Here is a 25,589-nt window from a genome sequence, read left to right as displayed (position 1 = left end):
GATACACCAAAAGGCTAATACACCTAATACACCAAGGGCTCCTAGAAATGAACACAAAAAAGACTAACAGTCCATGAGAAAAATGGAAACCAACATGATAGTTATTTGACGGATATGGAAATATAAATATGAGGGAAAAGATGTTCATCATCACATGCACAAAAAATATGAATTAAAGTTATACTAACATACTATGTTTTTTCACGTACCAAGAACTTCAACAATCAAAAAAATTGATATTCTGTGGGTGAAGCTATGGAAAATACATCTCTACTATACTGTTGGGGAAAAACAGAACTCAATAAAGGAGGTTTACTAATTTAAATATGAATACAATTATATATGTACCCTTTGACCCACCAATCTCATTTCTAGGAATTTACTCTATCAATATATTTTCACATGTCCAAAGTGACAAGAATACAGATAAAGCTGTAATAAATAATCCTACATAGCAAAAATTAAGTGTGTAAAGGACCACACAACAAGGTAAGACAACAAGAATATATATTCGTATTTGGACTTGCGGCCAAGATGGAGCATAGGTAAATATTCCTTTATTCCTCACAGAACCAAAAGAAGGACAACAAATTTAAAAACAAAAACAACCAGAACTGCCAGAAAACTGAACTGTATGACAGTCTAACAACCAAAAAGTTAAACATTCATCCAGACTGGGAAGACAGGCAGAGATGGACAGTCAGGGTGGAGACAATCTGTGGCAAGATGACAGATCGGGTGGGTAAGCCAGCAGCTTACAGACCAGGCAGTCTCACATCTGTGCATCATAAGCCAGGAGGAATAACTGGGTAGCAAGACAGACTTCACAACCCAGGTTTCCACTGCGGGAAACTGAAACCTCAAAATCTCAGGCAATAAAAACTTGTGGGGGTTGCAGCAGCTGGGGAAAGTCCCAGTCTCGCAGAAGAGTTCAATGGAGGAAATCACAGGTTCAGTCCTAGAACATACACAAATCCCCACACACCTGGGAATCAGCACCAGAAAGGACCAAATTGCTTATAGATATCAGAAGAAGTGACTGAAACCAGCTGAGAGCCGAGCAAGTGGCACTGTTCCCTCTCTGACTCCTCTCAGACATTCAACACTACAACCCAGCAACCTGGGTTGCCAGAATGAATACCTAAGTTGCACCCCCTACAATGTAATGGGTGCTCCCAGACAAAGAAATACGGCCCAAATGAAAAAACAGATCAAAGCTCCAAAAATAGAACTAAACAATGAAGAGATAGCCAACCTATCAGATGCAGAGGTCAAAACACTGATAAATCAGGATGCTCACAGAAATGGATGAGTATGGTAGCAAAATGGAGGAAAAAGTGAAGGATATACAAAAGTGAAATAAATAAAAGTATACAGGGAACCAACACTGAAGGGAAGGAAACTGGAACTCAAATCAACAATTTGGAAAGAAGGAAGAAATAAACATTCAACCAGAACAGAATAAAAAAAGAGGAATTCAAAAAAACGAGGAGAGGCTTAGGAACCTCCAGGACAGCTTTAAACTTTCCAACATCTGAATCATAAGAGTACAAGAAGGAGAAGAGGAAGAGCAAGACATTAAAAACTTATATGAAAAAATAATGAAGGAGAACTTCCCCAATTTGGACAGGAAATAGACTTCTGGGATGTCCAGAAAGCTTAGAATCCCAAGTAATTGGACCCAAGGAGGAACAAACTAAGGCACACCATATTAAATTACCTAAGATTAAAGATAAGGAGAAAATCTTAAAAGCAGCAAGAGAAAAGAGTTACCTACAAAGGAGATGCCATAAGACTATCAGGTGATTACTCAAAGAAACATTACAGGCAAGAAGGGAACAAGTACCCAAATTCAGGGCTGCCAGCCAAGATGGAGACATAGATAGATACACTTTGCCTCCTCACACAACTTACAGAAGGGCAACAATAAATTTAAAAACAAAAAATAAGCACAACTTCCAGAATAATCAAACTGTATGGAAGTCCGACAACCAAAGAGTTAAAGAAGAAACATTCATCCAGACCAGCAGGAGGGGCAGAGATGGGCAGCTGGGGCAGAGAGGTCTCACTGCAAGGCAGCAGCTGGAGGACAGAGGCGGGTAAAGTGGTGGTTGGCAGACCAGTTGAGGTGGCAGCTTGACGAGCAGGCAGTCCCACATTTCATTGCAGATAAACAGGGAGGAACAACTGGGGAGCAAGACACACTGTGCCACCAAGGGTTCCAGTGCAGGGAAGTAAAACTATAAAACCTCTGTCTGTAAAAGCCTATGGGGGTTAAGGCAACAAGAGAAACTCCCAGCCTCATAGAAGAGTTCGTTGGAGAGACCCACAGGGTCCTACAAACACACCTACCTGGGAATTAGCACCAGAAGGGCCCAATTTGCTTGTGGGTAACAGGGGAAGTGACTGAAAGCTGGCTGAGAGCCCAGCCAAGTGGCATTGCATTTACTTTGACCCCTCCCCTACATACAGCATCACAATGCAAAGTGTGTTGCTCTGCCCTGTCAAATATCTAAGGCCCTGCTGCCTAATATATAACAGGCACACTGAGACAAAAAAAAATATGGTCTAAATGAAAGAATAAATCAAAGCTCCAAATATAGAACTAAGCAATGAATACTAGACAACCTAGGCAACGATGGGCTAGAAAGAAGTATTCAAAGGCTTGAAAGACAAAGACTTAATCCAAGATTACTCTCCCCAGCAAAGCTATCATTTAGACTGGAAGGGCAGATAAAGTGCTTCCTAGAAAAGTCAAGTAAAAGGAGTTTATCACCACCAAGCCTGCATTATATGAAATAAGTAAAGGGACTTATCTATGAAAAAGAAGATATCAAAAATACAAATGGTGAAATGACAACAAACTCACCACTTTCAACAACTGAACCTAAAAAAAAACAAAACAAAACAAAAATGAAAAACAAAGCAAACAACTAGAAGAGGAGCAGAATCATAGAAATGGAGATCACCTGGAGGGTTATCAGTGGGGAGGGGGACAGGAGAGAATGGGGGAAAAGGGAACAAGAAGTATTAATGGTAGGCACAAAATAGACAGGGGGAGGTTAAAAATAGTATAGAAAATGGAGAAGCCAAAGAAGTTATATGTACAACCCATATACATGAACTAGGGGCAGTGGGAATATTGGTGGGAGGTGGAATGCGGGACGGAGGGGGATAAAAGGGAAAAAAATGGGACAAATGTAGCATAATCAATAAAACATACCTAAAAAAGAACACACACACACACACACACACACACACACATTTGCTTATAAATGCATAAAGAAACCCTAAACCAATACCTAAGAAACTAGTAATAGCTGTTCTCTGTTAAGGGCACTAATCAACTAGGCAGATGAGAACAGCATAATGAAAGGAAATATGCCCACATGCACATGCGTGTCTAACCATGAATACACATAAAATACATTTTAAAACAATTTACACTATTCAAAAGCTATATATACATACACACATATACCTATAAACATGCATAATTTTTTAACAGTGTTAACTTATGGCCTTTCCAAAAACTTACATTTTAAAAAGTTCTTATAACTTCAAGTAGTTTACACCTATCCTGATAAATTTGTCCCTAAAACCTGTGAAACAAGATTCTTATTCTAACTCTTTTTTTTTTTAAGATTTTAATTATTTATCTTTAGAGGGGAAGGGAAGGAGAGAGGGAGAGAAATTCAATGTACGGTTGCCTCTTGTGAGTCCCCCGCTGGGAACTGGCCTGCAACCCAGGCATGTGCCCTGACTGGGAATCGAACCGCGATCATGTGGTTCGCAGGACCGCGCTCATCCACTGAACTACACCAGCCAGGGCTTATTCTAACTCTTAAAAAGGCATTTACTGCCTGAATGGGTATGCCTCACCTGGTTAGGCACTGTATCTTAAAGTGAAAGGTTTCTGGTTCAATTCCAAATTCCCATCCAGGACACATACCTGGGTTGCAAGTTCAGTCCTATGTCAGGGCGCATACTACAGGCAATCAATCAATGTTTCTCACAATAATGTTTCTCTCCCTATCCTTCTATCTCCCTCTCCCTAAAGATAAATAAAATCTTTTTTCTTCCAAAAGGAAGCATTTATCAATCTTACTAGTATTAAAAATGCAAATGCTATAAGATTTTAAAAAGCCCAAAGTTATATTATTTAAAATTATGATCACAAGCCCTGGCTGGTGTAGCTCAGTGGATTGAGCGCGGGCCTGCGAACCACACGATCGCGGTTCGATTCCCAGTCAGGGCACATGCCTGGGTTGCAGGCCAGTTCCCGGTTCCTGGTGGGGGACGCACGTGAGGCAACCATACATTGATATTTCTCTCTCTCTCTCTCCTTCCCTCCTCCTCTAAGATAAATAAATAAAATTTTTTAAAAAATAAAATAAAATTATGATCACAAAACAATGAAATCCAAACTCTCACCACATAGTGAAGTTAAGAGTGCAAGTCTCTAATAACTCTACAAATAATTTGCTAATACAGACAGCCTTCAAATAGGCTCCACCTGGTAATTTCACTTCTAAATATCTATCCTAAGGAAACCAACTGCAATTGGGTAGACCAGACCAGAGGTCCCTGGAAAACAGGGGAGACTGCAGGTCCAAGGAACCCCCACCCCAGTCCTGCAAAAAGGTAGTGGGGAGAGAAGGGTACCCACAGAACAGAAGGCAAGTTACTTAAGAAACACTGCACAACAAAGACAGGTTAACACAGCCCATGCCTTCGTTGAAGGCATGGGCTGTGGAAGGAAGCAGCTGCCTAGGGCAAAGACGAAGACTGTAAACAAAGACAATGTGACTGTGAGAGCTTGCATTGGCAGAGTTATTCATGACATAGTGGTGGGAGTAGTTCAAACAGACCCTGCTTGAACTGCGGGGGCCCAATGCCTCACCCTGGATGGACAGATTCATGTGCACCTGTGCGTGGTTGGGAAACTTTTGCCTGGACACAGATAGCAGTTGAAAGAGGATCAAAAACACCAGGGGCTGACAAAGAAGGCAAATAGTGACTCACCCTAGGAAAAGCTAGACATACCCACTGGCTTCCTGCACACGATTTCAGGAGGGCCTTATAAAGTAAAGGGCAGCAAAGCTTTTTCTTTCTCACACTGCTAGTACAGGCACTTGGTACTGAGAAGTCAAACACTTATTTTGGAACCTGGTGTAAGCTCTTTCTCTGGGCTGTTGGAATTTGGATATTCTGGGCCTGTGGCCCTGCTCCCTACATAGATAGGAACACTCATGAGGCCAGGAAGATGCCAGGCCCACCAGGTACATAGATGCCATATGTATGGGAGCCTACTGCTGAAAGAAGAGTCCCATGTTGGTGCATGGGCCTCCCTGGGTAGCAACCCCAGGGTAACAATGCATAGCACATGGGTCCTGGACCACTACATGGAGACTGAGAGCAGCACACTCCAGATGAAGAAGGAAAGAGCTTCTTCGAGAAGATGGCGACTCTGACCAACAAGTGCACATGCCAGAGAGGATGGAGACCTGTTTGCATGACTGGCTGATGGACAGATAATGTATGGGGAACTTCTGGGTCTTGTGGAAGAGAAGGGCTCTGAGCAGGAGTGTTCTCAGTTCCCCATCTAGGATGGAACCCTGTTAATAGAAACCTATTTCCTTCAACACAAATCACTGGGTCATATAAAAGGGCAACAAGTGGCCAAAGCCCAGTTTGCATGGTTATAAGGTCAAAACACAGGAAAACTTTTATGAGCAAATTCATCCACCTCCTCTATCACTAAAATGGCAAAAACAGTACATCATAAGTATCAACCTGTATCTACCAGAAGCACGTAAAACACTACAGATCTACTATTCAATGTGTAACATTACTAATTTCCATTCATTCACTGAGAGAAAGGAAGAGAGGGAGAGAAACATCAATGTGTCAGAGAAATAGCCATCGGTTTCCTTTTTGCACACCCCCAACTGGGGAGCTGGCCCACATCTCAGGCATGTGTCCTGACTGGGAATCAAACTGGTGACCTTTCAGTTCTCAGGATAGCACACAATCCACTGAGACACACCAGCCAAGGCTAATTTTCTTTTAAATACAGAAATTTATTATTATAAGTGAAAAACAAGAGTATAAAAATCTGCACACAAAAATGGCTTGAATGAAATTCACAAAACTTACAATAGTTCCTTTTAAATGATGAACCTGTAATTAATTGTCTTCAGTATACTTTTTTCCAACTTTCTTATACTGAGCATGTATTATCACTTTTTTTAAAGTACCTACCCTGACAAACTTGTTCCAGAAATTTCACTAGGAGAAGAATGACTCAGTGGAGAGGTGGAAGGTCTGAAGCTATCCTGGTCATCTTCTGAATTATGTCCACCATGCTCAGGAGGATTTTTCAAATCTATCAGAAAGGTGTACTTTTTAATGAAAATGGGGGGAAAAAACTTGCATAATTTTGTGAATGCGATCAATTACCGATACTTACCAACATTTTTAGGTGGGATTAAGAAATGGTTTCCAAAAGTCACATGCTTCTCACAGTTACTTGTTTCACTAACATATTCATTTTGCCTCTGGTTTCCTCTATTGTTTTGCATTTCTTCACACTCTTCTGACGGCCAAAGGGATGTTACTCTGGGGCTCTTTACTAATGAGTAACTATTAGATGTTGAAATGGATATTGAGGTAACTTTTTCACTGTTACCAATATCTGGTAATTTGTCACCAATGGAATGTGTCTTCACATCAACCACTGTACCCTCATACTCTCTTGTACTAGTAAGAATTGAATTTGAAGAATTTATTGTTCTAAATGATTCCTGGTTTTCACTCTTTCCATTTTCACCATAAAAAATAGCTACTGTATTTTCTTCTGATTCCCTTATACTTATACTAGAAGCACCTAAGTCCACTGTATGGATGTCCTTTGTCATCCCTTCTTTTAGCAAAGATAAATCCCAAATATCAGACACATCAGCTCTTGAAAACTTCTCCAATCCACTTTTGCAACTACTAATTTCTGTTTTTTTAAGGTATTTCTCCATATCAAATACACTGGATCCATTATTTCTTTCTGAATCATTAGATAAGAAATGGGACAAAACTGAAGAGTCCTTTTGTTTATCATCCTCCTGCAAAGTCTTCTCTCTAGTTTTATTTGAAAGTGCCTTAATCATGGCAGCAAGTTGGGAAGGATCAGTACTCACTGATGCATTTGCAATAGCTGAAGCAATCGTGCTTATCCTGAGTATAGAATCGCCACCCTCAGGAAGCGTGCCTTTGCAGCTTTGGGGTCTGCTGTTCAAGAATAAAGTGTCCTAGGAATGAAAAAATTTACATCAGATAAATTTATTTCAGGTCCACAGACAGGCACATATTAGTTTAATTTTTATTTATAAATGCTACATAAGATTTAACAGCACCAAGAAATTAGTGGTATAACAATTAAACATCCTAAAGAAACAAGACAGCTGTTACCAACTTTAATCCAGTAGTGGATTATGCATACAATCTGATTATCAATTGGTTAAAAAAAACCTTCTTCAGTAAAATGATGCTAAACCTGAATCAGAGAATAATTTAAAACCAAAACATTAAGATAAGAAGATTGAGAAGCCAATGTGCCAGGGTAACAGCCAAGTAGAGTTCCTGATAATTTCATTAAATTGTTAGAATAATTTATAGGCAAGATATAAGTAGAAATCATGGGTTAAAAACTAAAATGGAACCAGAAAAGAAAATGAGCTAATTTAATATTCAGATGTACAAGTAAAGACTTCTGCCTCCAGTAATAGCAGACAAAGTTACGCAAACGAACTGTTACTGAGAGCAATAAGATTTGGAGAGCATATTCAGAGATACCGCTTAAAATGCATCAGAGAGATTCAAAATTAACTAATTAGTTAACTAATTAATTAAACTCTGAGGCAAAAACTCAAAAGAAAGAATGACAAAAAGGTAAGTCCATTAAGGATGATGCTTTTCCATAGATCTGCTGCTTCAAAAAAAGGGGCAGCTCATTAAACTTCAAAAATAAGTTAAGCAAAGCTGTTCTTATCAGAGTAAGGGTATAAAACCTCAGTTCAGAATATGCCAATTGCAGCAGAGAGCAGAACTGGTCAACATTTCACTTTAGGAAAAGACCAGAAAAGGCTACACCCTAGGCGGAAAGGAGAAGCAAAATTAAACTGATCTTGGTGAGGACTATGGCTCATCTTTTAATCAGCGCAGCCTCTGAAACTGGATTAAAGTGATCTGAGAGTGCTAGATTCTTTGCTCCCTTTCAGAAGCAAATATAAATCCCGTGAACAACTTATCCTATAAAAGCACACCCCTCATCGCTTCTCGTCCTTTTGGCTGAGATCAAGTGTAGTATCAGTTCTTATGAGTTTAAAAGTACACCCCTGAATCAACAACTGACACATGATGTTCTGAGATAATGTGACCCAAATCCAAGAAAAATGACCTGTGGAAGACCCAGAACACATTAGACTCCAAAACACAACCAAATCTAAAATCAAAACATAAACTTCTAAAATGAAAGATCTAACATAAAATCTACAACATAATTAAGGAAGTAAAATACAACACTAAGGGCTTCCGACCAAGATGGAGGCATAAATAGATGTACTTTGCCTCCTCGTAAAACCAAGAGGATGACAACTAATTCAAAAAAAAAAAAAAAAAAAAAAAACCGCCCTGGCTGGTGTAGCTCAGTGGATTGAGCACAGGCCTGTGAAGCAAAGGGTTGCTGGTTCGATTCCCAGTCAGGGCACATGCCTGGGTTGCAGGCCAGGTCCCCAGTAGGGGACACATGAGAGGCAACCACACATTGATGTTTCTCTCCCACTCTTTCTCCTTCCCGTCCCCTCTCTCTAAAAATAAATAAATAAAATATTTAAAAAAAAAAAAAAAAAACAAGACCTGCCCAAAAACAGAACTGTTGTCCTATGGAAGTCAGACAACCAAGGAGTAAAAGAAACATTCATTCAGACTAGTAGGAGGGGCAGAGACAGGCAGCTGGAGCAGACAAGCGGGAAGGCAGCAGCTGGACAACCAGGTGAAAGAGGCAAGGGCCTGTGGACCAGGCAGTCCCATATTTGCATGCAGATAAACCAGGAGGAAAAACTGGGGAAAGAGACAGACCATACATCCCAGGTTTCCAGTGTGGGGAAATAAAGACTAAAATCCTCTGTCTCTAAAAATCTGTGGTAATTGCGCTCGCAGGAGAAACTCCCAGCCTCACAGGAGAGTTGGTTGGAGAGTCCGAGAATGTACACAAGCTCACCCACAAGGTCATCAGCACCAGAAGAGCCCAATTTACTTGTGAAAGGCAGGGGAAGTGACTAAAACCATCAGAGAGCCGAACAAGACCTCTTGCCCACATATAGCACCACAATACAGCAAAGTGGGGTGTCCCACACCGGCAAATATCTAACGCACTGCAGCTTACTAAATAACAGGTGCCGAGAGACCAAAAAATTTGGCCCAAATGAAAGAACAGATCAAAGCTCCAAAAACAGAACTAAGCAATGAAGAGATATCCAGCCTATCAGATGGACAGTTCAAAGCACTAGTAATCAGGATGTGAGTATGGTTGCAAAATAAGAGAAAAAAGCAAAGGTTATGCAAAGTAAAATAAAGAAAAATACACAGAGAATGAACAGTGAGGGGAAGGAAACTGGGAGTCAAATCAACAATTTGGAGCAGAAGGAAGAAATAAACATTCAACCAGAACATAATAAAGAAGAACTCAGAAAAATTAGGAGAGGCTTAGGAACCTCCAGGACAACTATATATGTTCCAACATCCGAATCACAGGGGTGCCAGAAGAAGAGGAGCAAGAAATTGAAAACATAATGGAGAACATCCACAATATGGCAAAGGAAATAGACTTCCATGAAGTCCAGGAAACTCAGAGTACGAAAGAAGTTGGGCCCAAGAAAGCACACACCAAGGCACATTATAATTACATCACCCAAGAATAAATACAAGAAGAGAATCTTAAAACCATCAAGAGAAAAGGAGACAGTTACCTATAAAGGAGTTCCCATAAGGTTATGAGATAACTTCTCAAAAGAAACCTTGTAGACAAGACAGGGATGGGAAGAAGTATTTGAAGTCATTAACGGCAAGAACCTACATCCAAGATTACTCTCCCCAGCAAAGCTACCATTTAGAATGGGAGGGAAGATCAAGTGCTTCCCAAATAAGGTCAGGTTAAAGAAGTTCAACATAATCAAACCCTATTATATGAAATGTTATAGGGACTTACTAAGAAAAAGAAGATGATCAAAACTATGAACAGTAAAATGACAACAAACTTAAAACTATCAACTGAACCTAAAAAACAAACAAAAAAAACAACTAAGCAAACAACTAGAATAGGAACAGAATCACAGAATCAAACGAAGGGTTATCAGCAGGGAAGGGGAGCGGGGAGAATGAGGGAAAAAGTACAGGGAATAAGAAGCATAAATACCAGGTACAATATAGATGGGGGTGGTTAAAAATATATAGAATATGGAGAAGCCGAAGAACTTATATGTATGACCCATGGCCATGAACTAAGGGGGTGGGAGCAAATGCCATTCATACACTCCTTGGTGACATCACATCAAACCCCAACAAGGTTTCTGATGCTGTAGTCCTTCCAAAATAGCATCAGTATCTTCCTCAACTGCAGCAATAGCCTCAGAATAGGTCCTCCTCAGGTAGTAGGCCTTAAAGCTACTGTAACTCCTTGATCTATTGGTTAAATCAAAGAGGCGGAGAAACACCACACTGATATTAAGATGAAGAACACCAATAAAAATAGGATGTCCAAGTGTGCTATCTACAATAGCAAAATCTTGAAAGGTATGTTATTCTCCAAACACTACTCAATTTTGCTGGCATCACTATTTAGGAGGGCATCCTAGAGAAGGTATTGGGTCACCCATGACTTCTTATTGCTCCCATAGGACACTGACAACGTGTTTACTGTTTTACTTGAAGGCCCTGGAGTTCTCGTTATGCCAGAACACTGAGGGTTTCAATTGGTAACCAGCAACACTGACCCAACCTTTCCTTATAAGCCCTGAAACCCAACATTCATTTCATTTGCTAATGGATCAAAGTCCTTTTAGGCATCTGCTCCCAGAATAGGAAGGTTTCATTCATACTTAATATTTATTGTGGCAAATAATTTTCCTCCAAAATTTGTTTATCTAAAGTTTCCAAAACTTCTTCCGCTGCCTTATAATCAGCATTCACAAACTCACCACTGACTTTCAGATTATGTAATCAGAAATATTTCTTGAATTGTCAAACCACCAAAACCTAGCAGTAAATTCAACAATGCAATTGAATCCAGCCTTATCTTTCAACACTGCAAACAAATGTTTTGCTTTCTGTGATAATCATACTGCTAAGAGACCCATGCTTCTGTCTCCGGTCTTCAATCCACATAGTAATAATATTCATCATTTAATATAATTCACCCCAATACCAAAAGGAAAACCTCATGGTCACCTCCTTGAAATACAAAAAAATCATTTCACAAGATTCGATCTCCTTACAAGTTAAAAACAAAAACAAAACTAGCAAACAAATGTTAGATAGAAATTTCCTAAATTGATAGAAATATAGTATACTTAACATTTAAAGATAAAATACTGAAAAATTTTCCCACTTAGTCAAGGAAACCCAAAATATTCACTTTTACTTAATGTTCCAAGGTGCAGTCAAGTAAAACTAAACAAGAAAATGAAGATATAAAAATTAGAAAAAAGAAAGGGAAGGTGGTGGCAAGATTGTTGGGAGGGGAGTCCAATTCCCCTTGCACACAGATGAAACACCTAGCGGATCTTCAAGGATCAGGGCTAACAGTCAACACTACCCCAGCATATATGAAGATTGGACACCAAATTTTGTGGAGGACATTGAAAAATCAGACATGACACAATAAAATCTGGAACTGTGAAAAGACCAGAGCTCGACCCTAAGAGGGGTCGTACTAACAGCTGAGACAGTGAAACAAACTGGACTTTGCTACTCCAGAGAACTTAGTAGGTGGAAGCTGTGCATACCAGGATACCTCCTGGAAGAGGAAACCCACCAACAAAGGAACCACCAACAGATAACAATAGAAGAAGGTGATGGAAGGAGTGGAAGCCACACCAACCTGAATCTAGGATATATCTGGAAATACAAGTAAATAGTGGAGATATTAATCAGAACACACAACAGAACAAGAGAGAATCCGCAAAACCCTGTACACACAGAAGAACCAGCTTCAACACAACCTACCCACACCACCACAACAGAATACAAGAGGTGGTGGATGGACTGATCTTCAGTAAAGCAGCTAGAAGGAATGACCCACCAAACAAAGATCTAACAACAATCAAAACCCAAAGAGATACAGAGAGGCAGCATAAACAACAGCCCACAACCACTGAGCTCAGGAGATGAAAGATACTACACCACTGAATCTCACAGGTTTTCTACCATAGAAGTTCACACCATAAACCCAGGGAGTCAGAAATGATCAATTTAAGCAGTGGCTAAACAAGAAGAGTCTGACAAACAATGGGAAGACAAAGAAACAATCCCGAAATAAAAGGAAAGGAGGGAGCCTCAGAAAGAACGCTAAATGAAATAGCAGGAAGTCAACTATCAGATATTGAGCTCAAACCAATGATTATAAGTAAGCTCAATGAGGTCACAGAGAATTACCAGAAACTAAGAGTTAACAACAATGAACTCACTGCAGACTATATCAACATGAAAAAAGAAATGGAAACTATCAACAAGGGCCAAGGGGAAATGAAGAATACAACTTCGAAACTGAAGAACACAGCAGAAGAAGTCAAAATCAAGCTTGATGAAGCAGAGGACTGGATCAGCAAGCTGGATGACAAGGTAGAAAAACATACCCAGAAAGAGCAAGAAAAGGAAAAGAGGCTCAAAAAGAATGAAGAGGAGTTAAGGGAAATGTAGGACAACATGAAACATAGTAATATCTGTATAATAGAAATACCAGAAAAAGAAGAAGAGCTAGGGATAGACAACCTGTTTGAAAAAGTAATGATGAGAAACTTCCCTAATTTGATGAGAGAAAAAGTCACACAAATCCAGGAAACACAGAGAGTCCCATTCAAGAAAACCCAAAGAGGCCTACCTCAAGACACATCATACTCAAAATGGCAAAATTCAGGATAAAGAGAGAATCTTAAAGGCAGAAAGGGAGAAACAGGAAATACTATAAAAGGGAGACCCAATAAGACTAGCATCTGACTTCTCAATGGAAATACCCCAAGCCAGAAGGGAATGTCAAGAAAGATTCCAAGTAACGAAAACCAGAGGCCTGCAACCAAGACTACTTTATCAGCACGGCTCAATTAACATGGAAGGCCAAAGAAGGAGCTTCCCAGACAAAAGAAGCCTGAAAGAATACGCCTTCTCCATACCAACTCTACAAGAGATGCTAAAAAGTTTGCTTTAAGAACAGGAAGAAAAACAGAGAGAAACAGAGGTACAAAAAAATAGCAATGAGTAAGTAAGTACTTATCAATAATAACAAAACGTAAATGGATTAAATGCCCAAATAAAAATACACACAATAGCAGAATGTATCAGAAAACATGACCCACACAAATGTTGCTTTCAAGAGACCCACCTCAGAACAAAAGACCTAAACATAGTGAAAGTGGAGGAATAGAAACAAATATTCCAAGCAAATGGGCAGGAAAAGGAAGCCAGGGTACCAATAATAATACTGAAAAACACAGACTTCAAAAAAAGAGCCATAAAAAGAGACCCAGATGGTCACTTCAAACTACTCAAGGAAAGAATCAATCAAGAAGATGTAAACATTGTAAATATATATGCACCCAACATAGAAGCACTCACATGCATAAAGAACATCTTACAGGACTTTGAGAAAGATAGTGACAGCAACACAATAGTATGAAACTTTAACACCCCACTGTCAAAAATAGACAGATCTTCCAAACAAAATATCAACAAAGATATCGTGGCACTGAACAATGCCCTAGAGGAAATAGACTTAACTGATACATATAGAATCCTTCATCCCAAAGAAGCTAAATATACATGGAATATTTTCAAAGATAGACCACATGATAGGACACAAAACAAGCCTCAACAAATTCAAGAATATTGAAATCATATCAAGCATTTTCTCTGACCACAAGATTGAAAATAGAAATCAACCTCAAGGAAAAAAACCAAAAACACTCAAACTCATGGAGATTGAATAGCATGCTATTAAACAATGAATGGGTCAAGAATGAGATGAAGGAAGAAATCAAAAAGTGTCTGGAAACAAATGAAAATGAATTCACAACAATCCAAAGTTTATGTGACACAGCAAAAGCAGTCCTGAGTGGGAAGCTCAAAGCAATGCAGGCCTACCTAAAAAAGATAGAAACATTTCAAATAAACAACCTAACCTTATGCTTACAAGAACTTGAGGAACAAAAACAAAGACAGCCCAGAGCAAGTAGAAGGAAGGAAATAACAAAGACCTGAGCAGAATTAAATGAAATAGAGACTAAAAGCACAATTCTAAGGATCAATGAATTCAGGAGCTGGTTCTCTGAAATGATAAACAAAACAGACAAGCTTTAGGCAGGCTCATCAAAAAAAAAAAAAGAGAGAGAGAGAAAGGACCCAAATAAAAACAATCAGAAATGAAAGAGGAAAGATTAGAACTGATACCACAGAAACACAAAGGATTCTAAGAAATTACTAAAAATTATATGCCAAGAAATCTGAAAACCTAGGAGAAATGGACAAATTTCTAGAAAAATATAATCTTCCAAAACTCAATGAAGAAGGGACTTCTGCCAAGATGGAGGCATAGGTGGATACACTGTGCCTTCTCCCACAACCAAGTTTGAACACAACAAAGGTTGAGTAAACAAAAGACACAGCCAAGGAACAGAAAATTGAATTATACTGAAGTCCAAACCGGGACTGGTGAGAGGGGCAGAGCCAGCATCGGAGCAGTGTCAGGCTGGAAAGATCCTCTGACCCAGGAGTGCAGGCAGCTGGGGTAGCATCGGGTGAACCCAGTGAGGGTTCGGGGCAGGCTGACCACGGTTACACATTCACCCACAAATAAACCAGCAGAGGAGTGAGCAGTGAGACACACCACACAGGCCTCACCTACAAACCCAGTGAGGGCGCAAGCTGGCAGGCTGACCTCGGTTGCACATTTATGCGCAGTGGGACAGATGCACAGCCCTGGCAGCGGGAGGCAGCAGAGGGGACCGCCATTGCTTTCCTTTGACCCCGCCCCCACATACAGTGTCACAACCCAGCAACTGAGTGGCTCCATCCTGGTGAACACCTAGGGCTCCTTTCCTCATACCTAACAGGTGCGAACAGTCCAAAATATGGCTCAAGAACTCAAAGCCCCAGAGCCAATAACTCTAAGCAGAAAAAAAATAGCGAACCTCTCAGATGCAAAGTTCAAAACACTGGTGATCAGGATGCTCACAGAACTGGTTGGTTTTAGTCACAAATTAGAGGAACAAATGAAGGCTAAACTAATTGAAATGAAGGGAGATGCACAGGAAACCAATAGTGATGGAAAGGAAACTGGGACTCAAATCAAGGGGGTGGATCAGAAAGAAGGAAGAAATGACCAAATAGAAAAAAGTGAAGTTACAAGAATTCAAAAAAATGAGGAGAGGCTTAGGAACCTCCAGGACATCTTTAAACATTCCAACATCCCAATTATAGGGGTACCAGAAGGGGAAGAGGAACAGCCATGAGTGAAAAACTTATTTGAACAAATAATAAAGGAGAACTTCCCCAATCTCACAAAGGAAACAGACTTCCAGAAAATCCAGGAAGTTCAGAGAGTCCCAAAGAAGTTGGACCCAAGAAGGAACACACCAAGACACATCATAATTACATTAGCCAAGACTAAAATGAAGGAGAGAATCCTAGAAGCAGCAAGAGATAAGGGGACAGTCACCTACAAAGGAGCTCCCATCAGACTGTCAGCTGATTTCTCAAAAGAGACCTTACAGGCAAGAAGGAGCTGGAAAGAAGTACTTCAAGTAATGAAGTCCAAAGACCTACATCCAAGATTGCTCTATCCAGCAAAGCTTTCATCTAGAATGGAAGGGCAGATAAGTGCTTCTCAGATAAGGTCAAATTCAAGGAGTTCATCATCACCAAGCCCTTATTATATGAAATGTTAAAGGAACTTATCTGAGAAAAAGAAGATAAAAATAGGAACAGTGAAAGGACAGCAAACTCACAGTTATTAACAACCACACCTAAAACAAAAGCAAACCAAGAGGACAGCTAGATCAGGAGTGGAACCATAGAAATGAAGAACACATGGAGGGTTAGCAACAGGGGAGTGGGAGGAGGAGAAGGGGGGAGAAGGTACAGAAAAATAGCATAGACAGTAGGTAAAAAATAGATAGGGGGAGGGCAAGAATAGTAGGGGAAATATAGAATCTAAAGAACTTGAGACACGTGGTCATAAACTAAAGGAAGGGAATGGTGGGGGAGGGGGTGAGCAGGGTGGAGGGGAATGAAGGAGGGGGGGAAGAGAACAACTGTAATGGTATAATCAATAAAATATATTTTTTAAAAACTCAATGAAGAAGCAGAAAATCTAAACAGACCAATAACAGCTAATGAAACTGAAACAATAATGGAAAAGCTTCTGAGCCACGAAAGCCCTGGACCAGAAAGTTTCACAGGAGAATTTTACAAAGCATTTAAGGATGAGCTAACCCCTACCCCCCACAGGTTGCTCAAAAAAATCCAAGAAGACAGGAAACTTCCAAACTCTTTTTATGAAGCCAGCATCATCGTAATCCCCAAACCAGATAAAGACGTAACAAAGAAAGAAAACTTTAAGCCAATATCGCTGATGAACATACATGCTAAAATACTCAACAAAATATTGGCAAACTGCATCCAGCAATATGTTAAAAAAGATCATACATGAGGATCAAGTGGGATTCATCCCAGGGATACAAGGTTGGTACAATGTTCACAAATCAATAAATGTGATACACCACATAAACAAAAGACAAAAATCACATGATCATGTCAACAGATGCAGAAAACGCAATCGGTAAGGCACAACATCCATTTATCATAAAAACACTCAAAAAAGGGGAATAGAGGGAGTGCCCCTCAACATAATAAAGGCCATATATGAGAGACCTACAGCCAACTTCAGACTCAATGGAGAAAAATTTAGATCCTTCCCACTAAGATGAAGAACAAGATAAGGATGTCCGCTTTCACCACTCCTGTTCAACACAGTACTGGAAGTCCTAGCCACAGCAATCAGACAAGAAGAAATAAAAGGCATCCAAATTGGAAAGGGGGAAACAAAACTGTCACTGTTTACAGATGATATAATATTCTATATAGAAAACCCTATAGACTCCATCAAGAAACTATTCAACCTAACAAAGGAATTTGGAAAAACAGCCAGATACAAAGTCAATATTCGGAAACCAAAGGCATTTTTGTATATCAACAATGAAACATCAAAAACAGAAATCAGGGGGGGAAAATCCCATTTGATACAGCAACAAGAAAAATAAAGTACCTAGGAATAACCCTAACCAAGGAGCTAAAAGACCTATACTCAGAAAATAATACAACACTGAAAAAAGAAATGAAGAAAGGCACAAACAAACGGAAGCATGTACCATGCTCATGGATTGGAAGAATTAACCTCATCAAAATGGCCATACTACCCAAAGTGATTTATACATTCAACACAATCCCTATTAAAAGTAGCAATGACATATTTAACAGATATAGAACAAACATTTCCAAAATTCATATGGAACCATAAATGACCCTGGACTGCTTTAGCAATTTTGAGGAAGAAGAACAAAGCAGGAGGGATCACAATACCTGAATCAAACTGTACTACAAGGCCACTGTAATAAAAAAAAAGCCTGGTACTGTCATAAAAATAGGCACACAGACCAAAGGAACAGAATACAGAACCCAGAAATAAACCCAAGTCTTTACCGCCAATTAATATTTGACAGTGGGGGAAGAAGCATAAATTGGAGTAAAAATAGCCTCTTCAACCAATGGCGTTGGGACCTCTGGACAGCTAAATGCAAAAAAAAAAAAGAAACTCGATCACCAACTTACACCATACACAAAAATAAATTCAAGGTGGATAAAAGACTTAAATATAACTTGTGACACCATAAAAGTCCTAGAGGAAAACATAGACAGGAAAATCTCAGACATTCCATGCAGCAACATCTTCACTAATATGTTTTCTAAAAGCAAAACACTTAAAGGAAAGAATAAACAAATAGGATCTCATCAAAATAGAAAGCTTCTGCATGGCTAAAGAAAACATTAAAATGAAAAGAGAATCAACTATATGGGAAAACATAATTGCCAATAATACTTTGGAGAAGGGTTTGATCTCCAAAATATATAAAGAACTCATACGACTCCACTCCAGGAAGACAAAAAAAAAAGTTAAAAAATTGGCAAAAGACTTGAACAGACACTTCACGGAGGACTTACAGAGGGCCCAGAGACATATGAAAAGATGCTCAGCACCACTAGCCATCAGAGAGTTGCAAATTAAAACCACAATGAGATACCACTTCACACCAGTCAGAATGGCCATCATAAACAAATCAACAAACAAGTGCTGGAGAGGTCGTGGAGAAAAGAGAACCCTAGTGTACTGTTGGTGGAAATGCAGACTGGTGGAGTCACTGTGGAAATATTATGGAATTTCCTCAGAAAACCAAAATTGGAAGTGCCTTTTGACCCAGCAATTCCACTGCTGGGATTATTATACCTTAAGAGCCCTGAAACACCAATGCAAAAGAACCTATGCATACCAATGTTCATAGCAGCACAATTTACAATAGCCAAGTGCTGGAAGCAACCCAAGTGCCCATCAGTAAATGAAGGAATCAGAAAACTATGGTATATTTACACAATGGCATTCTACACAGCCGAGAGAAGGAAGGAGCTCCTACCCTTTGTGACAGCATGGATGGAACTGGAGAGCATATGCTAAGTGAAGCAAGCCAGGCAGTGAGGGACCAAGTGGAACATAATCAACAAAAGAAAAATTCACACAAAATATAACCAGAGACATTGAAATTAAGAACAATATAACAATAGCCAGAGGGAAGGGGGAGGGGACAGAGGGGAGAAGGGGTTTCAGGAACTACTATAAAGGAGGCATGCACAAAACCAAGGGGAGAGTGGAAGAAAAGGAGGGAGGTGGGTTTGGCTGGTGTGGGGTGGGAAGTGGTAGGGAGAAAATGCAGACAGGTGTAATTGAACAATAATGTAATTAAAATAAACAATTAGAAAGCAATACAACTGTAATTCTCAGATGATTTAACTATATATATAGAGAGAGAGAAATCCAATGAATCTACAGATATTTGTTAGAGTTAATAATAAATTTAGCATGGTGGCTGAATATATGGTGAGTATATTTAAAAAATGCATTTCTGCCCTGGCTGGTGTAGCTCAGTGGATTGCGCACGGGCCTGCGAACCACACAATTGCGGTTTGATTCCCAGTCAGGGCACATGCCTGGGTTGCAGGCCAGTTTCCAGCAGGGGACTCACAAGAAGCAACCATACATTGATATTTCTCTCCTTCTCTCCTTCTCTCCTTCCCTTCCTCTCTAAAGATAAATAAATAAAATCTGAAAAAAAATTTTTTAAATAAAATAAAATGAAAAATGCATTTCTGTTTAGCCACAACAAATGGAAAATGAAGTTAAGGAAGATAATATGAAAATAATGCTTCAAAAACTTAGGAACAAATCTAACAAAAGATATAGAAAAATGTCTACACAAAAGGATCATAAAATACAGAGAGAATTTAAAACTTAAATTGAAGTATGTATCATTTTCATGGATAAGAAGATTCAATATTATAAAGATGTCAATTTTATTATTTTATAGATTAAATGAGATCCCAATTAAAAGCTCAACAGGGTTGCTGGTTGGTTGGTTCATGGAAGGTGACAATTTAATTATAAAATATATGCAAAAATTCAAACAAGCAAAAATCACTAAGATACTTTTACATAAATATAAAAGGGAGGACTCAGTCTATTCAATATCAGAACTTTTGTAAAGCTACAATATTCAACAATGTCACAGTGACATACACAGACATTAGATCCCAAATGCCCATCAACAGTAGAATGGATATATCAGGTAAAAAATATTCATAATAGAATACTACACAGTAATGAAAACAAGCTTCTTACACAGGCTGCATCTATAAAAATGTGAAAAAAACAAAGAAAAAGAATACATGGTACATAATTTCTTGTACACAAAGTTCTAAAACAGGTGACATTAACCTAGTGCTGAGGTCAGACAGGAGGAAGTAGTGTTCAGGAGTGGCAAATAATGGTTTCCAGACTGTTGGCTCTTTCTTGATCTGGTAAACACATGGTATACAAGTTGTGATAACTCACTGACTGAAAGTTTGTTTTATAAACTATTTCATATGTTAATTATACAGAGTGAAATGTTTTTAAAAATTTAAAGGACACAAAATTGAATCAACCAAAAACCCAACCATGAATATTGTATATATTTTTCACATGTGACCTTGTCTTGATCTTAGACAAGAACTGAAGTGGGTTTAGCTGTCCTTCATGAAAGGCTTATGATACCTCTGTTATGCCTTCATTGTTAGTTAATGTGACATCATTTTCATCCACTTGTGAAATACTCTCCAGTTCTTCAGCCTGAAGTGTAACTGATCCTTCACTTAGTTGTGGCTTAAATTGTTCATTTAAATCTCCTGTAGGAAATACACAATACTCAACTTATATCTACACATTATCTCACAGAAATAATCTGTGAGTTGAGAATCACTCAACATAATGGCCAATGAAGAAATCTTTTACTCCACGTATCAGTCATACTCACAAAAACTGAACAAATGTACAGTCACTAAGACAAAGGAACAAGCATTGTTAATTTGGCTAAATTCTGCACAGTCTAAACTTTCAACAAAGTGGATTTCAACTTCTCCCCTGCAAATACTGACAAACTCATTCAATATTTTCAGCTCTAAACATTTCACAAATATACAATAAGCTGAATTTAAAAATGATTACTTTTTTACAATAGTAGAAATTCAACTAATTATATATGTGGAGCCCATTTATTCCAACTCCCCTACTAGATAGAATACAGGATTTTTAAGGACTGGAGCATATCTTATACAATTTTATATGCCATATAGCACCAGGCATTATACTAGCAAAAAGTAGCATTTTGCTCATTATATATTAAACAAAAGAATTTGATTTTAAAACTTTACCATAGGTAAATTTACCATAGGTAAATTTTTAAAATTAGACTATCATAGTCTAAATCTCAAAATACCTCTAATTTAAAGTCTACCTAAATCGTAAATATAATAACTATAATTCATTAACTTAGTTATTTAATATGCTAAAGTTAACTAGCCTATTTGAATAAATTATATTTATTTTAATTTTTACAAACATAGTTACGTGGATTTTGGATGACTTACTTCCAATTTACCTTTAAAAGGCAACATGGGATTATATAATCAAATCTATGGTATATTTTTTTAGAAATAAAGTTCTAAGTGGTTTATATTAATACATTTTCACTCATTAAGAACATGTCACTTAACTACTTAATTTATCAGTTTTAAAACAGATTACAAAAAATTCTTTCATTTAATCCATTACCTGAAAATAGATCATGGTTAAGATGAGCCGTATCATTCTCCAAATTACTTCTTGATAAATCAGATTTTCCTATTAAAGCAACAGGTTCTCTCTTCTCTGGTGATTTAATAAAATAACCAAATGATGGCTACAAAATAAACATGTGAATTATTTTCTTAATTTTCAACTGTTTTGAGGAATCCTATACTATTGTATTTAATATTGGTAACCTAGCTAAATTACTTCAACAAAGTAAATTTTTTTCTTTCTATTTAACCTTAAGTTAGTAAAGGTGAACTTTAAAAGTCCAACAGAACATTTTATTTCCTTACTGCTAGTTATCTTTAATTATCAGAATATTATCAAGGTAACTTGCCCCTACTAAGAAACCCAAATTAAAACAACCAAGAAATGACTCTTTGTTCCTTCAGTAATTATTACTAAGCATGTATTATGTGCTGAAACTGTTTACAAACATGAATGAGAAAAGATAAAACTTCCAGCCTTCTAGGAATTTATAGTATATGAGTATTGTATACAATAAATACAAAAATCTTTATTATGATTAAATATCTTCCTTCTGACTTGGATAAAAGTTTCAGAAATGTTTATGTTCTATGAGCTTGCTAAAGGGCAGGAAATTCCCACCTTTCTTTTCTTAGAAAAGTTTTCACATGATAGACCTATAATGTGATTTCATTAGCTCTGGCTGCTGTGGCTCAGTGGGTTGGGTGTTATCCCACGAACCAAAAAAGGTCACTGGTTCAATTCCCAGTCAGGGCACATTCCTGGGCTGTGGACCAGGCTCCCCACTTGGGGGCGTGCCAGAAGCAACCAATTGATGTTACATCAATGTTTCTATCTCTTTCTCCCTTCCTTCCTCAACCTCTAAAAATAAGTAAAATCTTTTTAAAAATGTGAGTTCATTAAATGCACTCCATTTTTGGTCAGTCTTCACTTGGAAATTTCTTCCCTTGGTTGAGCAATTTCAATGCAAGTAACATTTCACAACTAATACCAAAATAGAAATTCCAAATGATAGATCCATTTTTCCATGATCCAGTGCTTTGCTCAACTGTTTAACAAAAATTCAGTTACTCTTCAACTTCACTCACAATGTCAAAAATTCCAATTGATCCTGGCAGAAAAACCCACCTCTCTAAAGTATTTTCATTTTTTAATTCACTGCACAGATGGAACCCACAGTTCACTTTCAAATTTAAGTTCTGTAGATAAACTATGAGTTCTAACACCATAGCTATTATTTTAAATTATACTCTTAGTGAAATCCAGTATTAGTAAACACTCTGTCCAATAATCCTATTTCCCTATATGGAATTTATCAACAAGTCCTTTGACTCTAACTCTAAAAGAACTCTTGAATCCCTAATTTTTTCTTTTTCTTTAGTATCATCCTAGAACCCAGAATTCATCACATCTCCTCCCACATACTAAGTCTCTGCCTGCTTCTATTCTTCCTCTATGGTTCACTGACCTTCTCCACTGAGGCCCCTGACATATATGGTAGCATTCTGTCACTCATAAGAGATTAGCCCAGGCACCACAACAAAGTTGCTCCCTGCCTCCAAGAACTTCTTCCCAGTTACTTTCAGGTGAATCCAAATCCTACATGGACTCTTCATGATCTGGCCCTTGCCTACTTTTACCATTTAGTCCATCCTGCCTTCCCTTACTGTCCCACCCCACAGTTTAGTTTCAAACTTAAGTTCTATAAATTCATATTAGCTCTATTTGCCTGCTTTTTCTTCCTCCAATATGGCACTCCAGTTCCTACCTTCATATCTATATGGTCTCCATGTAGTGGGAATAGGTTCCATCAAGATCTTTGATGACTGCATCCTTCTTTCTCATCATTTAGGTCCCAGTTCACTGCCATCTCCTAACATGTCACCCTAACCACCACAGCTAAAGCAGCACTTTATCCTTACCCATTCTCCACAGAACTTAACACTATTGCTTGCATTTTTAGTTTCTTACATGTTTAACATCTTATTTCAAACACTCCTATATTTCAAAATGTTTTTGAACAACAGTTTTAAAATCCAACTTTTAAATTCCTCCCACCAACCAATCACGTAACAATAGCAAGTAACAGGTATTTAATATTACTGCATGATAGGTTTCATGCTAAATACTCCACTTGCACCATCACATTTAATTCTTATAAAACTCTATAAAGTAATATTCCACTTTAGAAATTGGAAAATTAAGGCATAGAGGAGTTAAATAAATTGTCCCATGTCATAGAGCTGGTTAAAAGGCAGAGCTAAGATTGGGTCAGTCTAACTATTAAATCAAATATTCTAACATGTCACCATTCTGTCTCTGCTGTAGAGAGATTATGCTGTAGGTATAAAATTTTAAATCCATCATAAAATCCAAAATATAATGACTAGTCAATTTAACCACTTCCGGCATGTATTATACTTACTCTTTTCACATTGTAACCACCACCAAGGCAACCAAGAGCTTCAGATCTTTGAGCAAAGAACTCTCCTAAAGATAGACGCAAATAACTGGCATCATCTTTGTTCAAATCTGATGTGCTAAGTGATTTCCTCAACAAATTGTAATTAATTGAAGTTCCCCAGGACACATCCCCTAGTGCAAATGAAGTGTTCTGGGCATCTATATTTTCTTCCTAGAAAAAAGTTATTGTTTCATTTTATTTCCCCAGCAAGCCTTTTTTCTGTTCTTCTCATATTCAAAACAAAAAAGAATAAAACAAAACAAAACAAAAAACCACCTTAACTACAAAAATTCAAGCATTTAAATTTTTTAAAAAATTTGGACAAATTCAAGCTTAACCAGCTAATACAGGTAATGAAGGCAAGAAGAGAAATTTAGTTTTTCAAACTTGAGTTATAATACTCATTATTTTAATATGTTGCTTAATCAAACACTGATTTTCATTAATATAAATCTTTAGAAAGAAAGATATTTTTAATAAAAACAAATAGAATTGCCTCATTTTAAAACATGGTTAAAAACTTATGGAAATATGGTGACTTTAAGCAAATGAAATATTATTTCAGTATGCTAGTTTTTTTAACTAATAATTTAGATTGTGAATAAAAAAGCAGAAATTATCTAAGCATGAGAAAAGAAAGACTAATTCCATACTATGTATATTTGGATAGAAATAAAAATTTTGCTACATTTAAATTAATACAGGAAAATTATTAAAATTTGATTTGTCAATAAAATACAAACCTGCATGAATTGGTGCTCTTTATTAAATTCTTCTTCATCTTGTGCAATCAAATCCATTGCCTCAGCTTAAAAAAAATAGGTGTATAAAATTGTAGTAATGCCAATTAAATATTAGCATATAAATAAAACTTAACTAGTTAGGAAATAAAATACTAAAGAAATAAATTTTTTAAACTATGTGAAAGCTATCTACCACACAACTGATGCATCTACATTAAGTACATAGTCCACAGTTCTCAAACTTTTGCTAATCAATACCCTACTGTAATTGATTTCATCAGCGACTAATATACCCCAATTCACAACAGGGGTTTACAATGTAAGCTTTTTGTTTTTAAAAGATTCACATTAATTTTAGTTTTAAAGATGTGGCACACCCAAGTTAATGTATTTCTCCATGAATACCCTTGGGATCTCACCTGGACAAATCAAAACTGACAACCATTTCACAAATTCACCATGAAGATGTCAGCAGGGATGCCCAATCACCTGTTTGCCCAAAACCGCCCCAGGTTTAGAAAGGAAAAGTTCCACATCCCAGCAAACCCCAAAGCCTGGGCAGACTGGTGATCACCAGTTCCTATGTCATCAAAGTTCCTATGAGCAACTCACTTCACCTTAGGGAAATGAATGGACACAA

The 25,589-nt window shown here is 37.9% G+C and overlaps 1 protein-coding gene and 1 pseudogene across 1 annotated transcript in view; one reads left to right on the top strand and one right to left on the bottom strand.

The window, feature by feature from the left end:
• Positions 1 to 25,589, bottom strand: part of CEP192 (centrosomal protein 192) — a 147,203-nt gene that overhangs the window by 72,403 nt on the left and 49,211 nt on the right. Inside the window, exons 13-18 of the mRNA XM_037067640.1 lie at positions 24,950 to 25,014; positions 24,168 to 24,377; positions 21,737 to 21,863; positions 20,681 to 20,811; positions 6,473 to 7,304; positions 6,265 to 6,388 (exon numbers count right to left, since the gene is read on the bottom strand). Coding sequence (XP_036923535.1) covers positions 6,265 to 6,388; positions 6,473 to 7,304; positions 20,681 to 20,811; positions 21,737 to 21,863; positions 24,168 to 24,377; positions 24,950 to 25,014 — 1,489 coding nt within the window. The remainder of the gene's footprint in view (positions 1 to 6,264; positions 6,389 to 6,472; positions 7,305 to 20,680; positions 20,812 to 21,736; positions 21,864 to 24,167; positions 24,378 to 24,949; positions 25,015 to 25,589) is intronic.
• Positions 8,324 to 8,437, top strand: LOC119001984 (uncharacterized; annotated as a pseudogene).

The sequence above is a fragment of the Sturnira hondurensis genome, unplaced genomic scaffold (genome assembly GCF_014824575.4).
Source record: "Sturnira hondurensis isolate 20B ecotype Veracruz unplaced genomic scaffold, ASM1482457v3 Scaffold0017338, whole genome shotgun sequence".
Taxonomy (NCBI): domain Eukaryota; kingdom Metazoa; phylum Chordata; class Mammalia; order Chiroptera; family Phyllostomidae; genus Sturnira; species Sturnira hondurensis.
The sequence above is the reverse complement of the archived record's forward strand: the minus strand, read 5'-3'. Positions and strand labels throughout refer to the sequence as shown.